The sequence below is a fragment of the Hyposmocoma kahamanoa genome, unplaced genomic scaffold (genome assembly GCF_003589595.1).
Source record: "Hyposmocoma kahamanoa isolate Upper Pololo Valley unplaced genomic scaffold, ASM358959v1 62, whole genome shotgun sequence".
NCBI lineage: Eukaryota > Metazoa > Arthropoda > Insecta > Lepidoptera > Cosmopterigidae > Hyposmocoma > Hyposmocoma kahamanoa.
In genome coordinates, this window is record NW_020653850.1 from 18533115 (window position 1) to 18546719 (window position 13605).

General features: G+C 33.3%; 3 protein-coding genes across 3 annotated transcripts in view; 1 reads left to right on the plus strand and 2 right to left on the minus strand.

The window, feature by feature from the left end:
- Nucleotides 1-2538, minus strand: part of LOC113229478 (phospholipase D3-like) — an 82654-nt gene extending 80116 nt beyond the window's left edge. The window contains exon 1 of the mRNA XM_026463076.1: nucleotides 2275-2538. Within this exon, the coding sequence (XP_026318861.1) occupies nucleotides 2275-2538 (264 nt within the window). The remainder of the gene's footprint in view (nucleotides 1-2274) is intronic.
- Nucleotides 2539-8990: 6452 nt separating this feature from the next.
- On the minus strand, nucleotides 8991-10223 carry LOC113229655 (THO complex subunit 7 homolog). Its single transcript, XM_026463326.1, has 3 exons — nucleotides 10069-10223; nucleotides 9857-9980; nucleotides 8991-9617 (listed from the first exon to the last, which is right to left on the minus strand). Exons 1-3 carry the CDS (start codon nucleotides 10076-10078, stop codon nucleotides 9134-9136), a joined length of 618 nt encoding a protein of 205 aa, XP_026319111.1. The 5' UTR covers nucleotides 10079-10223; the 3' UTR covers nucleotides 8991-9133.
- A 595-nt stretch (nucleotides 10224-10818) lies between these two features.
- LOC113229799 (rho GTPase-activating protein 19-like) overlaps nucleotides 10819-13605 on the plus strand; it is a 3263-nt gene continuing 476 nt past the window's right edge. The window contains exons 1-3 of the mRNA XM_026463480.1: nucleotides 10819-11136; nucleotides 11220-11407; nucleotides 13177-13386. Of these exons, the coding sequence (XP_026319265.1) occupies nucleotides 11024-11136; nucleotides 11220-11407; nucleotides 13177-13386 (511 nt within the window). The 5' untranslated portion in view covers nucleotides 10819-11023. The remainder of the gene's footprint in view (nucleotides 11137-11219; nucleotides 11408-13176; nucleotides 13387-13605) is intronic.

The window sequence follows — 13605 nt, forward strand, 5'->3', positions numbered from 1 at the left end:
TGTTGCTATTCAAATTTTGGCCATAACGTCTTACTATTTGACATACTTTGAATGTATTGCGTAAGCTTTCACTTAAAGTTTGTACTAAAAATCATATTTACTAACGGGGAAAAAACTTGATAAAAGAAGCGTAGCTCAGAAAGCTCTCTGAAGGAAGTGTTTTGTATGTTTTGTATTGTCGTTTAATGGAGTGTGTGTGTATGTTGTTTTTTGTATTTCTTGATCTGCGTGTTTCTTTGTATCTGTGTTTTATTCATGGCAATTAAACAGCGATATATTTTTTTTATTTAGTGAATCGTTTTATTGAACATAACCTGTGATTAACCAGCTGGAAAAGTCTCGTGTGACGTTGTTGCGCCTTCACACGTCGACTTTTAGCAGCGCATCTGCAGCGATTTTGTCGCGATGCAGTCGCTAATCGTTTACTCTTACGCACACGACTTATGTACAGAAACAATCGCGATACAAAACGATGCATCTTTTAAATGGTTCAACATAAGCGTTGTCATCGGTGTACCTAAGCGGTTATAAATCCCAAGTGTTTTGATGAAATCGCGATTTTGTATCGCCGCTAAAAGTTGCCGTGACTGTGTAACCGCTCTTGCAATTAAATTTTTAACATTTTAATTAATTAACCACCTGTAGGTTTTACTAAAAATCGCTGCAATTTGTAAAGAAATGAAGGTGATCTTTAAACGTCGAAAAATGTTTTTTAAATCATTGAAGACTTGTGAGGCTCCAAACAAAAAGTGTCCTAGATTCTCACGTAATACACAACTCATGTCCCACATTATATGCAGCTTTCTGCAAGTATGCATAATTACGTAGTGAATTTTCCTGCACAATTCATTTTTAGTATACAAAACATTAATAGAAATCAATAAATATTTGCGGAATTAACAATCCATTTTAGTAAATTTAAAATGCATTACAAATATTTTACAATTACAATAAATGTTCTCAAAGATTTTTTTTTGTAATTTTGCTTTGTGGCAAAGGCAAAAACCAAATACGACCCTTGACTGCATTTGACTTTTACCCAAACGGTGACGAAATATGTCGTGACGTAAGATGAATTAAAGATCTTTGCTAAAATTTGAAAAAACTTATACACAACAGTTCACAACATATCTCATATTTGGTTCAAAACAGTAATGATTGAATTAGGGCAAGGTCGCGCCACGGCCTAATGTCTGCTAGTCAAGTTTCTTTATAAAAATCAATATTGTCCCAACAATCGAAATAAACGATCCGTTTCAATATGTCATATTTGTAAAAATTATATTAAAAAAGATAATTCGCTTTTGAAACTACCTTGAAATGACGTTAATCTCAATAGAGAGATTTTGAAAAGTTCTAACATTATATACTTCAATGCATGTTTGATATAGAAAATAAAATAATAAATGTTGTTCCCAGATTAGTAGTCAGTATCCTGGCTTTTTATAAGAGTTAATATATTCCGAGAAGGGTTCATTGCAACTTTTTGAAATCACATTGAAATCCTTTGCAATTTGAAAATCGAGCCATTAACTTATAACAGTTGTGTGGTTTTCTCGAGGTAATATTATTTCTTTGACTTAATTTTTTTAACACTCAATTCTACTTTCGAATGCAGATAAAAAGAAATACACGTTCAGTCGTACTATTTAGTCTATGATGAAAAATAAATCTTGGTGGTAAAGGCAACATTTTATAAGATAAATCGTTGGGCAAAGGGTTTTGCTCTTTCAGTTTTTCCACTAGTTCTAAAATAATAAAAGTGAAAATGTACGTACATAAATCTCTTGAGGAATCAGCTTGTAGCAATTAATATTGTAATTTCACCACAGAGATGTATATACTGGTTGAATGCATAATTCGCACTGTTGTCATTTAAGTATTGACGGGCAATGCGTCCGATGCATTTGCCTTGCGCGTCTGTCTTTTACACGAAACTAAGGACACTTTCCTCGTAAATTATATACCTCAGTACGACCCTTTACGGAGCCTCAGAAAAGTTATACTATTTTTTCCATAGTTTTGTTTTTGTGTAGTATGAATAAAATTTTAAGAAAAAAGTTACGCATAAAATAAAAAATGTTCTTAAAAATATTACTTTAACTGAGTACTAAAAAAATTCTCGGGGCATTTAGATATTTGTAACAGTTTTTCCGGTGGTGACGGAAGTGTCAGCGAAATAATATAATATAAAATCATATTTTAATTTTGTAAATGAAAATATTTGCATATAAAACAAATTACTATTATAAAATAATAAAAGTAAATACTTACAGAGAGTCCAGGGTTGCATCCAGAAGTGATGGATTCTTTCCTAAATTTCGGGATGCAAATCTGCATAGAGTTTTTCCCTTTAGGTGGCCCAGCGCAGCCGTATTCATCGTTCCGATTATTTCTTGTCAAGTTTATGTTGTTAGTATTGTTCACTTTGACAAGAATGTTACAGGTTTGCGATGCAATTTGGAATAGGCCTTCTTCAAGGTTGCGTTTGTTTTGATATTGTCGATTGAAGTGTAAGTAGTCCCACCAGGTAGGCATTGTAATTGAAAATGCGCAATGTGTACGTGTTTTTGAGTGGGTTGAGAGGAAGGAGCGTGCGGCCGCCTCGCGCTATGACCGACAAATGGCAAGAGCCGCCAGTTTCGTAAATGTGAAGTCGTTGGCGGCATTGACTTGCGCGTTAAAAGTTTAGTTTTTCCGACAAAGTACTGTCAGGTGAACAAGTCTTTTGGTTGGTTGGTTTGGTTTGTAATGGTTTTTTCGATTAATTTATTGTGAGTTGTTAGACATGGACATTTACTGATGCTATTTATAGAAAACACTATGGATTGCTATTACGCGCTATTCAAGTCTCTATTTTTTTTTAAATATCTTAAATTGAAATTTTATTGTTTGTCAGAATGTTTCACCATCATGATATTCAATTTTTTTTGTGAAATGACTCCACTTGTGCATTGGTTTGCTAGGATACGTCTATCGGTTCTAATCCGGCTGGATCGAAGGATTTTTTTAAGGGTTCGATTTTTGCATTAATAATTATTGTAACAAACTAGTGGAGTAATTTCACAAAAAAAATTTAATATCATGGTCGTGAAACAGTTAATAGCGTTAATTACAGTTAATAGCGACATGTCTAGCCAGAGCTTGTAGCTGTAAAGGCACCTAACTGGGTGACGAAATACTTTCATAGATTATATGGCGCTGTGGCTAAAAAGTTTTTGAAAACCACACAAGCACGTAGACAAATTCGTGAGGTCCGCTGGTTCGTTCCGTAGCTTAGTTGGCGTAGCGTCTCCAGATTTGAACCCCCTAGACTTTTTTACTGGAATTGTCTGAAAGAAAAAGTTTATGCAAAACCGATATCAAACGTTGCCGAATTACGACGAAGAATCACGGAAGCTGTATAACAGATAAATTTACGGCGATATGCACGATTGGTGAAAAGATCATTTTTAAGGCGTTGCCGTGCATGTATTGATGCCACTGGAAAACAGTTTGAGCATTTGTTGTAAGTCTGTAATAAAATTATAACAATTTACTCGTTACTGCCGATGATTTTCAAACGGTACGTTGATGATACTTTCACAATATTACCTAAAGATAGCATACCTTCTTTCTTGGACCATCTTAATTCTTTTAGTACTAAGATCCAATTTGCTATGGAACAAGAGAATTGTGGTACTTTAGCTTTCTTAGAATTAAAAGGAATCCTAATAACACCTTAGGCCGTACTGTATTTCGAAACAAAAACCCATACAGGTAGGTACCTCAATGGTAATTCCCATCACCATCCTAGCCAGTTAGCTACCGTCGAGCGAAGACCTGCCATTTTACCTAACGTGTGAGGTGTGTTACAGGCAAGATCGGAAGAGTCCTCAGACATGCATCTATCAAGACCTATTTCAAGTCCCCGAGGAAGATTTCTCAGTTCCTGAGATCCGTCAAATGTAACATCCCCTTACAGGATGCAGGAGTTTACAAGCTTGACTGTGAGTGCGGTCTCTCTTATATTGGACAAACGAAGCGAAGTATTTGTACCCGCGTCAAAGAACATACATAGCTGATGTCAAACATCGTCGCGGAAAACAAGTCTGCAGTCTGCGAGCATGTCATGGATAAACCTACACATTCAATGAAGTTTGACAAACCCCAGGTCCTTGCAAAAGAAGTCCGTTATCTACCCAGGATGCTGCGAGAGGCCATTGAAATTAAAAAAACATCCTAATTTCAACAGGGAAGATGGTTTCTCCGTACCACCAGTTTGGGATCCAGTATTTCCTCTGATGAAAAATCCCAAACAGACATAAGACTTGAGTACTAATTAATATGTTTTAGTTTATTCTAATTTCTATTATTAATTAATAATAAATTGAACTTAATAAAAATTCGTTCAATAAAATAATTTGCAAAATTTAATGTAGAGGAATGTTTTCTTTGTAAAATTAAAAATAAGGTATTTAATTAATAACTATTGTAACTATAGTGAAAAAATAGGGTGGTTTGCATTAATATTAGACATAACTGGTAGAAGACTGTACCACCTCAGTCAACCGTGACCATGGGACCTGTAAAGGACCCGAAACATCGGTTTGTTTGAAAAAACAAATATACGCGATTTAAATCCAGAAAAATAGTTTCATTTCCTATTTGTAACAATCGCGAAAACCTAAGAACTCGATATTATTCATTACTTTTATTTAAATTCCAATATAAGTCGAGAAATGTGGAATTTTGAGACTGTATGCCTTAATCAATCATGCTTACCATTTTTCAAGTCATTCTAACTCCGACTACATGGATATGAAACCTAAATCAACCTTAGAGGCACTGAAAGCCATTTCCACTTAGAAAGGTAACCTTTTCAAATTGGCCTCTTTTTAGAAAAACCAAAATTATTTTTTCCAAGAAGCATGACGTAGAAGGTTTTATATGGTAGTCTAGGTACATTTTTTACAGTATGGGGTGTCAAAGTTATCTTGAAAAAAAAAATCTGCTGGGACTTTAGCTATTCGGGTTTTCTTTGGCATTGTGTTATTAGCTGGGCTATTTAGGTTACCGTTATAAAAACTAGAATTGTAGTACTTAAAAATGGTGTACAGGTACATTTTCAACATTTTTCATTAAAATCTTATATCACAAAAAAACACGATTTTTTTAAACATTTTTTTCTGGGTTGTTACAAACTAGGCAACATTCTGTTCCCAGGTTTTCGTTGAGTTTTGGGACACCCTGTATATATCCAACGGACTGCCACGTAGAGGTCTCAGGTTTGATTCCTGGGCTGGGAGAAATATTTGTATGGCCTACATTTATTTCTCTCGTGTGTTTGGGTGTAATTTATGGTTTCTATGTGTGTGTCTATGGCACCCGCGATACAGGGTTTCCTTAGTGCGGGGCTATCACAGACCACGGGGCTATGTTGAGTTATTTATGTTATTATTATTATTATCTATGTTATTATTGTTATTACTTTATGAATCAAACATTTCGAGGATCTTTTAATAACAAAAAATAATAATTATTAAAGTCCTTTTGAGCACTGTATTTGTTGTAACCTCCGAAGGTCCCGTGTGGGTACATCAAAACGTACATAATATAAGTATATTAAGTGATTCAGACACATGCAATATTTTTCCTGTGATCACGTAAACGAGTGTATATTTATTATGATTTTCGTTTATTATTATGAAAATATTGGATTCAAAGTTATCGCTATTTTTCAATACGAGAACAGCGTAGAAAAATACGTTTTACATATACGAAATAGTCATATGAAAAGGCATAAGTATGCCTTTTACGCTTAGGCGTGAAGAATGCATTATATTTAGTCCAGCATTTTAAGAATACTGGACGGTTGTCCAAAAGTAGTTTGTTGGGTCTACAACTAGGTGGACAAGTGGATATAATGACATAGTCTCTCACAAACGTAGGTATTGTGCAACCACCAGGGGTTCATGGACCCTAGGTGAGAAAACGCTGCTAGACCTCAAATACTCACTTTCACATTTATATTACATTACTTAATTCACAGGAACATTATATTCTGGCTCCTACATGTACAGAAATTGAGCACAAAATTTTAAATTTTAGGATAAATAAACACAAATTACCTACAATTTAATATAACTTAAGGTAGATATAGTTGGTGCATACTCCGTATCTAGTACAGTTACAGTTGAAGACTGAAAATCTTTAACCTTTAACCTTTTTGTCCGCATTACTCAATCGTATTTTTCTATTATAATTTTCAATTTGTATGATTTCTATATTTCGTGGAGAAATAAAATATCTTTTTATTTTATTTATTACTAAACAATAAATAGTCTGATGTTGATTTCTCGATATTTCTATTAATACCATAGGTATTAACGGTTAGAGTTAGTGGTAGGCAGAAGCTCCGACAATTTTTTTGCAAAACAAACATTCTCGTGTGAGTGAGACATAAATAATAGGTAGCTATTAAAAATACAACGGGGGCCTTACCATGGACCACAGAAGATTTATGTGGTCTGTGCCATGAACTCTTATTACAGTTCAGTATAGGTTCGTAATGACAAAAAAGCGGGATGGTGATATACATTTCATGTAGCGCTGTCTCACTGCGATTTCTTTTTAGGTCGTAAACTGAATCGTAATAAGAGTTCATGGTAAGGCCCCAGATTAATTAATTGTTACTCGTACCTAATACACAAGTAATACATTGACTGACAAAATTTTTACAAAATGCTCTAGGTACTATTAAGAAAAAATGTAAGCGTTCTGTTGTTCTGGGTTTATTGTTTATAACAATAATGTTAAGGAAACAAGACTTAAAACTTTTTCACTCCTAAGTACAAAACACTCAGCAGGTGGATTCATTAACAGCTGAAGGCGTTTTATTGACTTGGCAAAGAGGTTTGTTAAATAGCTACATTTCGTCTAGAACATTCCCCTAATTGACATACGTGACCGTATTGAAAGCACTTTATTGTATTCTAAATTGGTTGTAGAGTCATTTGAAGGTTGCTAACCTTTGAATTTTTTGGCCATTTCAGTTAGATGTAGTTTGTTTGTCAAGAAAGAAAATGCGAATCTACAAATCGAATTTATTGGACATTAAAATGTAATGATCGTAACGTCTTGCAGTATTTACCATGCAAGTTCTATGAGGTAAACCGTGATCGGTGATTTGACTTGACTCGCTACATTCCGTTGTAATGTAAATGCACCAAAGATGACTTTGTTATAAATACACAAGGTTGACGGCTAATGCATGATCGCAATAAATTGTACATCTATCCTTTTTAGTTCACTTATTGCTTAGAGGACGGAAAAAAGGAACGACAGTGGCGCTGCAGCTGCGCTTCTAAATATTGTTTGAAAATTAGTAATAGCGCTCACAGCTGCAGCGCCATAGTGACACCATTGCAACGCTCTACAAGTGTCTAATTTGCAGGTATCCTAATGCTGCTACTAGACGGATTGCATGCGCGAAGTCGATATATACAGAGTGACAGGTTGAACGAGACAAATATTTAAAGCGGCAAACGAGTTACTTGACATCTAATCCGAATATGTAAAAATGATCGCCCTTACACATAAGAAAAACAAATTTCGTGCCATTTTACCTTGGAAAAAAATAGGATGGAAAAAAATAAAACACTTTAACTCTTTATTTGGGTTACAGAACAGTTGAGCGGTAGGAAATTGAACTCCCGCTTGTCAAAAGAGTACTATTAATTTTCCCTTCATTCAAAGCGTGCGCAGAGACCGCGCGGTAAGTTCGATCTTGCGCAGCGTATTTATTACCTTTAGAGCATAGTATTACAAAATTCTAGAGGCATTTTCTTTATAAAAAAATATTTAAAAATAAGATAGGTATGTAGTGTTTTTTTTACATATTCGGAATGGGTATCAGCTACACATACGCTTCTTTAAATATTTTATCTACACACATATAATAAAACCCTTTATGTGTTCAAAAACCGCAAATTACGACCAGCATAAAGATAAACTGTTTTGTTAGAACAAATTTCTTATCTGTGAAAATGTTATTATTGCTTAATAATAACATCAAATTCAATTTTACCATTACATTCAAATTTCGAACATCTCTGAAAAACAATTTGATTGGACCTGAATTCTAATATCAGTCGAGATGAAGTTTTATGCGAAATGAAATGTTAATAGCAAACAAATTTTGACAAATTTCACACAATATTTGATATCGAACGATATGATCGTTGGGGCCGACTCTAGTTTGTTTACGAATTAAAAAAAAACTGCGGTAGCGCGACATGCGTGTAAAAGTTTTTAGTTGTCGCCATTTCGTTTGTTTTGTTTATTACATTTTAGAGAGCTTATAATATTATGTGGTTGAACGAGACAGAGCAGTGTAAATAGCTGTACATAATTAGGCATTAAAACGCTCGTGTGATGCATAAACCCACAATCGTATTTAAATGCCTTTCATTATGTAACAGTCACATAACTTATATATCTCGTTCAACCTGTCACCCTGTACACAACTACAAACAGTCGATTGACATAAATCTATTTTTTTTTAAATTTGTTATTACCATCTTATTTCGCACCGCGATAATGACTACTATAGATGGATGCCAGCTGTCAAAATTGAACTGACGTCTTCCATTCCATCTCGATCAAAAATTATAAAATATTTTGAAATTGAAAAAAAAATTTTTGGCGGAATGGAGTCCAAATAGTTAAAAAATGTTCATGATTGGTGCACTGTCCATCATCAGTTCCACTACCTTAATAGGGTACTAACAAAATTAACAAAATATAAAAATAATTTTATCATTTATAATATTACCTATATTATACTTAATGACAAGTCAATAATTAGTACTTCATAAAGAAAATATTTTATTGTTATAAAAATACTAAATTCTAATACATTTCACTTTATTTATGCCATTTTAACATAAATAATTTTGTGAAAATACAGTACATTGTTGTGAAGTGAGGCACCACCAATTACCTCACTAAACTGTTGGACACTTGTTATATTGTGTTGTCCTCTTTTCCCTTTATGGGGTGCAATGCACTTTATTAATAGCATTTTACATTTAAAAAACATCCTATCTTAATGAATTTATCACTACTATTTACATGATTGTTAATGGACCAATTATAAGACCTTAGACTCATTCGCCACTTCTTTCATCTCTATATCATCTGAAATAGACTCCATATCATCTGGCTCGTCCAATAATGCCTGTAACTGATGAATTGAAGTAACTAATACATGGAACTGTTTTTTTCTTAACGCTAAGCGACTTTCAAGTTGCTGCTTCGTTGTTTCTAAACTGTTCAATTCCGTTTTCAAAGTGGCAAGACGTTCTAAAGTCTCCTTTCTGTCTGGCTGTTCACTTATTACCTTTGCCAGTACATCATATTCAGTGCGGTTTTTACGGACGGTCTTTGCTTGAGCTAAATCTGCTTTGCTCTTATCAATGTTATCTTTAGCAACCTCTATGCCTTTTTCAAGTACCTTGGATAATGCTTCATAACTATTTAGCTCTGCAGACATCATTTCGGATGCTAGTTGTGATTTTGTGACAGCGAATTCGCATTGTGCAAGCTGAGCTAGCATGCGATCATGTGTCGATTTGCTGAAAAAAAAAAAGTGTTTGAGTATAGCCATTTTAAAATAATAATACTAGCTATCCCTTAGTGGTTTAATTATATGAAATAGTGTTCTTTTTTTAATAACTTACATTCAATTTTAGGGAAAAACTGTTCAAAATACGATTAATTAAGTATAGGCGTCTCTTTTCAATTATTTATGGTTTTAAAATATTGACAACGCAGCAAATGAGAATGATTCAGAAATAATATGGAAAAATCTAACCTTTCTTCAGGTTTTTCGTCGGCACTGTTGCACCATTTTATCAATGTTTTCAGCAATACGTTAAGGCGCCGGTCGTCACCTGTTCCGTCTCCATCAATCAGCAGTCTTCTGCGAATCACATCCTCTGCAAAGTAACATTTATTTTAAAAGATAACAATTACACGAAACAAAGCGAATTGTATTTACCTAATTACTCATATTAAAAAACTTACCGTCACCCATTGTTCTTTATCTGGATTCTTTAAACGAAAACTATATAATAAATGAGTTTTCCAATAAAAATAAAGCTTTGTTGTTAGCAGTTTTTAGGTTATAGCGCGTTCCATTGAAACTTTGGTGTTGGTGTCACTTGTCTTACTGGTGTGAGTGGTGTGTTCGACGCATATTATAATTTATTATTATTAAATAGTTTTGGCTGGGATATAAGTGCTTTCAGCCATGTCTTCATCCTCAGTAATATTTTCCATTCTAGTTTGCATTGTAGTTTTAATATATTATGTTTTCACTTTTAATCGTTCATATTATTATCGCTTTGAACAAAAAATTTGTATTCGTAATTAGTTGAATTTTCATGATAAACCCCTTTGTAATTTGATTTAAAATAAGGAATACAGTTCTAATTTTCTTCATAACTATTTCTTTTTTTCTTCATAATTGCACTTAAAATAAAAATAGCCTTTGTAAAAAGTATACTTTGAAAACTTCAAAAATCCGCCGTTTCACACGCTTAAAAAAAATTCGTGTGGAAGTGCTGTCTTGTTACGTAATTTTTTTTTTTCCATCCTCTGAGGTAAAATTGCACATTGATATCCCTGTTTTATGTAAGCCTTGAATGAACAAATAAAAAATCCATGGGAATATGATGTGAATGCATTAAGGTATAGTTTACAAATTACAGTACAATCGATCGATTTGTCATCAAGTGGTCAACTTTTTAATAGTATAGAATGAGAAATTGGCCGTTGACAAATGACGTTTGAAAACAATGCAATCGCATTTTTTCATTAAATTAATTTAAAATAATATTGTAATACATTCAGTGATGTGAAATATTCGTAACATATTACATACGAAAAGGACTTTAATTTGATAAAATATGTGAACCCGTATAGTGCTCTGAACTTTGGATTTGTATTGTTTTTGTTCGCCTTGTATTGGCTGCTAAAAATGAGTTCTCCGGAGTTATTACTGATAGATAGACTTAGAAAAGAGAATGTAGATCAGTTTTTTACTTTAGTGCGCATGCATTTATCCTTTGTTGTGGATATTAATACCGACGAGTAAGTAGAAAAAAGGTTCATAAAAGTACGTTGATTTTTTTTGTCAACGAATATTTTGACTCCAGAAACTTATATATTTTCAGTGTTGATAGTTCAACAGATAAGCCAAAGCAGTTTAGGTGGAATTTCAACAAGAAGACGAAGAATTCCAGTTCAAATTCTAGTCAAAACAGTGCTTGCAATAGTAAGAACAACGCTGAAGGGAATACTATAACTGAAGAGGGAATGTTAAGGCTTAACGAAGTGATAGATTTCTTATCAAAGTCTGACAGTACGTATATTGAATATCATATATCTACAGGTAGTGTGAAGTATTTAAACATAATTTTTTAAAACCAACAAAAAAGTCACTCTGGCAGAATTCTCCAAAAAAGCCAGCAACTAAAAAAACAAGTCAAAGTTTAAGTAAAGAAATTAAATAAGCTTCCATTGAGGATGGTACTGGATTTTAATGGTTCAAGTGCATAATTACCTAAAAATTTGTCCAGTAAGGATGTCTTTCAGATGAAAAGATGATGTAATAATAAACAGTAAAATTACTTTCTTCTTCATACTTATTAAACATGTTAATACTTTGTTTATATTAAGTAATGAGTGTACAACCAGAAATAGAGATGAAATAAGGGCCATCCATCCCTGGCAACTCATCAGGCAAATGGGCCTTATATCACTTTTGAATGTCAACTCTTGTTTGTGCTGAAATCACAAATTGACCCCTCCTACGTAAAGTATTGTATGTCGAAATTGCCAATTTTACAGGGGAGCGTTTTAAAGTTCTGAATTTACTGAAAGAGTGGTCATCTAATAGATCATCTAACCGATATCTAGGATTTTATAACACTCTATGTGAGTAATGAACTTTGTCGAATAAAACTGAGAAATGCTAAATTCACATGTTATGTCCATTTCAGTGAATTCAGAACTTTTAAATGCTCCCCTGTAAACTTGGCAATTTTGACATACGATGCTTTACGTGTGAGGGGTCGAAATTAGAAGACTGAAATATTACAGCACCAACAACTGACCCATGTGTATGTCTCCATATATTCAAAAATGTTCTGTATTTATTGTAATAAAGATAATATCTCTAACAATTGGTGCTGTTCCATTCAGTGGTGTGGGAAATACAGCAAAACATCTAATTATAAAATAAATAGAATCACATTTCATTGTTACTTAAATATGTAATTTTGCAATTTTTACCCATTACAGCAAAGCTTAAGTTAAACTGGTTGATTTGAAGTGAAACAATTGATGACACCTGTCAATTGTTTCGAATTTGGGTTGGCCAATCGGAGCGTAGTTGTCACAGTAATGATTTGGCAGAATAGTTTTCAACAAATTAAATGACATTTCGTCTCTATTTCTAGTTATATACTCGATGATATTATGGTATATGTTTGATATTATTATTCATATTGTCATTCATATTTATATTGTCTCTGAGAAATTGCTCAAAGTATATTCATATAGGATTCTGTGATATCAACAAGTTTATCATATTTTCATTGGACTATGAATGTATGAAAAGTAAAATAGATATTTTATCTTATTGTTACTGCAACCATGAATTGTTCTATTGTAATCACCAACAATTATAATTTCGGGCCAAGGAAAACTGTTAAAAAACTGGAGGGTTCTCCTAGCTTGAACTATTTTGATTTCCTCTGCTTAAGACATGGTCTTTCTCAGAGTTGAGTATTCTGTGCTCATCAATACACATAAGGTCCACAGGAGTTTCATTCGCTTCATAGCTGAATTTTACATTATCTTCTCTCTTTCAGCTTAAGATTGAACATACGCTCATTCAACTCTCAGTGCAGAGCTCTATTTTATATCTATCTAGTTTCTCAAAAATGTTTAAGCACAACAGATGTTAATCAGGGTCTTTAAGTCTTCAAGAGTGTTTATTTTATCTTGGTGAATGTCAAAAACTGATACTATCATTCAGAATTGTTATGGTTATGATTTTATTGTACAGCATTCCTTTTAATGATTGCAGATATCTGAGTTATATAATTTTATACAAAAATATTGCAGATGTGACGCAAGAAGGCATATTCCGGCGCACGGGCTCTCTAACACGCCAACAGGAGCTCCGTCAATTGCTCATCACAGGCTCAAATTTGTGCCTTGATGAGGGTAGATTTTCTGTACATGATTGTGCTTCTGTACTAAAGGGTTTCCTGGCTGAACTGCCTCAGCCCTTATTAATGGACCAGTATTATCAAATTTATTGCACTTTGGCATGTAAGTATGTTATTGTCATCTTAAAACAAAACAATAATTAAGAGAAATGTATTAAAAAAGCTCAGAGTAGTCAAAGATATGTGAAGTCCACTAAATGCGTAAAATTACTGAACTCTGGCTTAAGTATTTGAATAATAACATATTTGGACTACAGTTAATAGTAACCTGAAATAGTTTAAACAAAATTTAATTGCTATTCACATTTTTGAAATAAATCTA

What these genes read in the sequence shown, in the direction of transcription:
- LOC113229655 (XM_026463326.1), bottom strand. An exon ending in GACGAAAAACCTGAAGAAAG is followed by an intron (nt 9,618 to 9,856) that starts GTTAGATTTTTC and finishes TTTTTTTTTCAG; the next exon opens with CAAATCGACACATGATCGCA.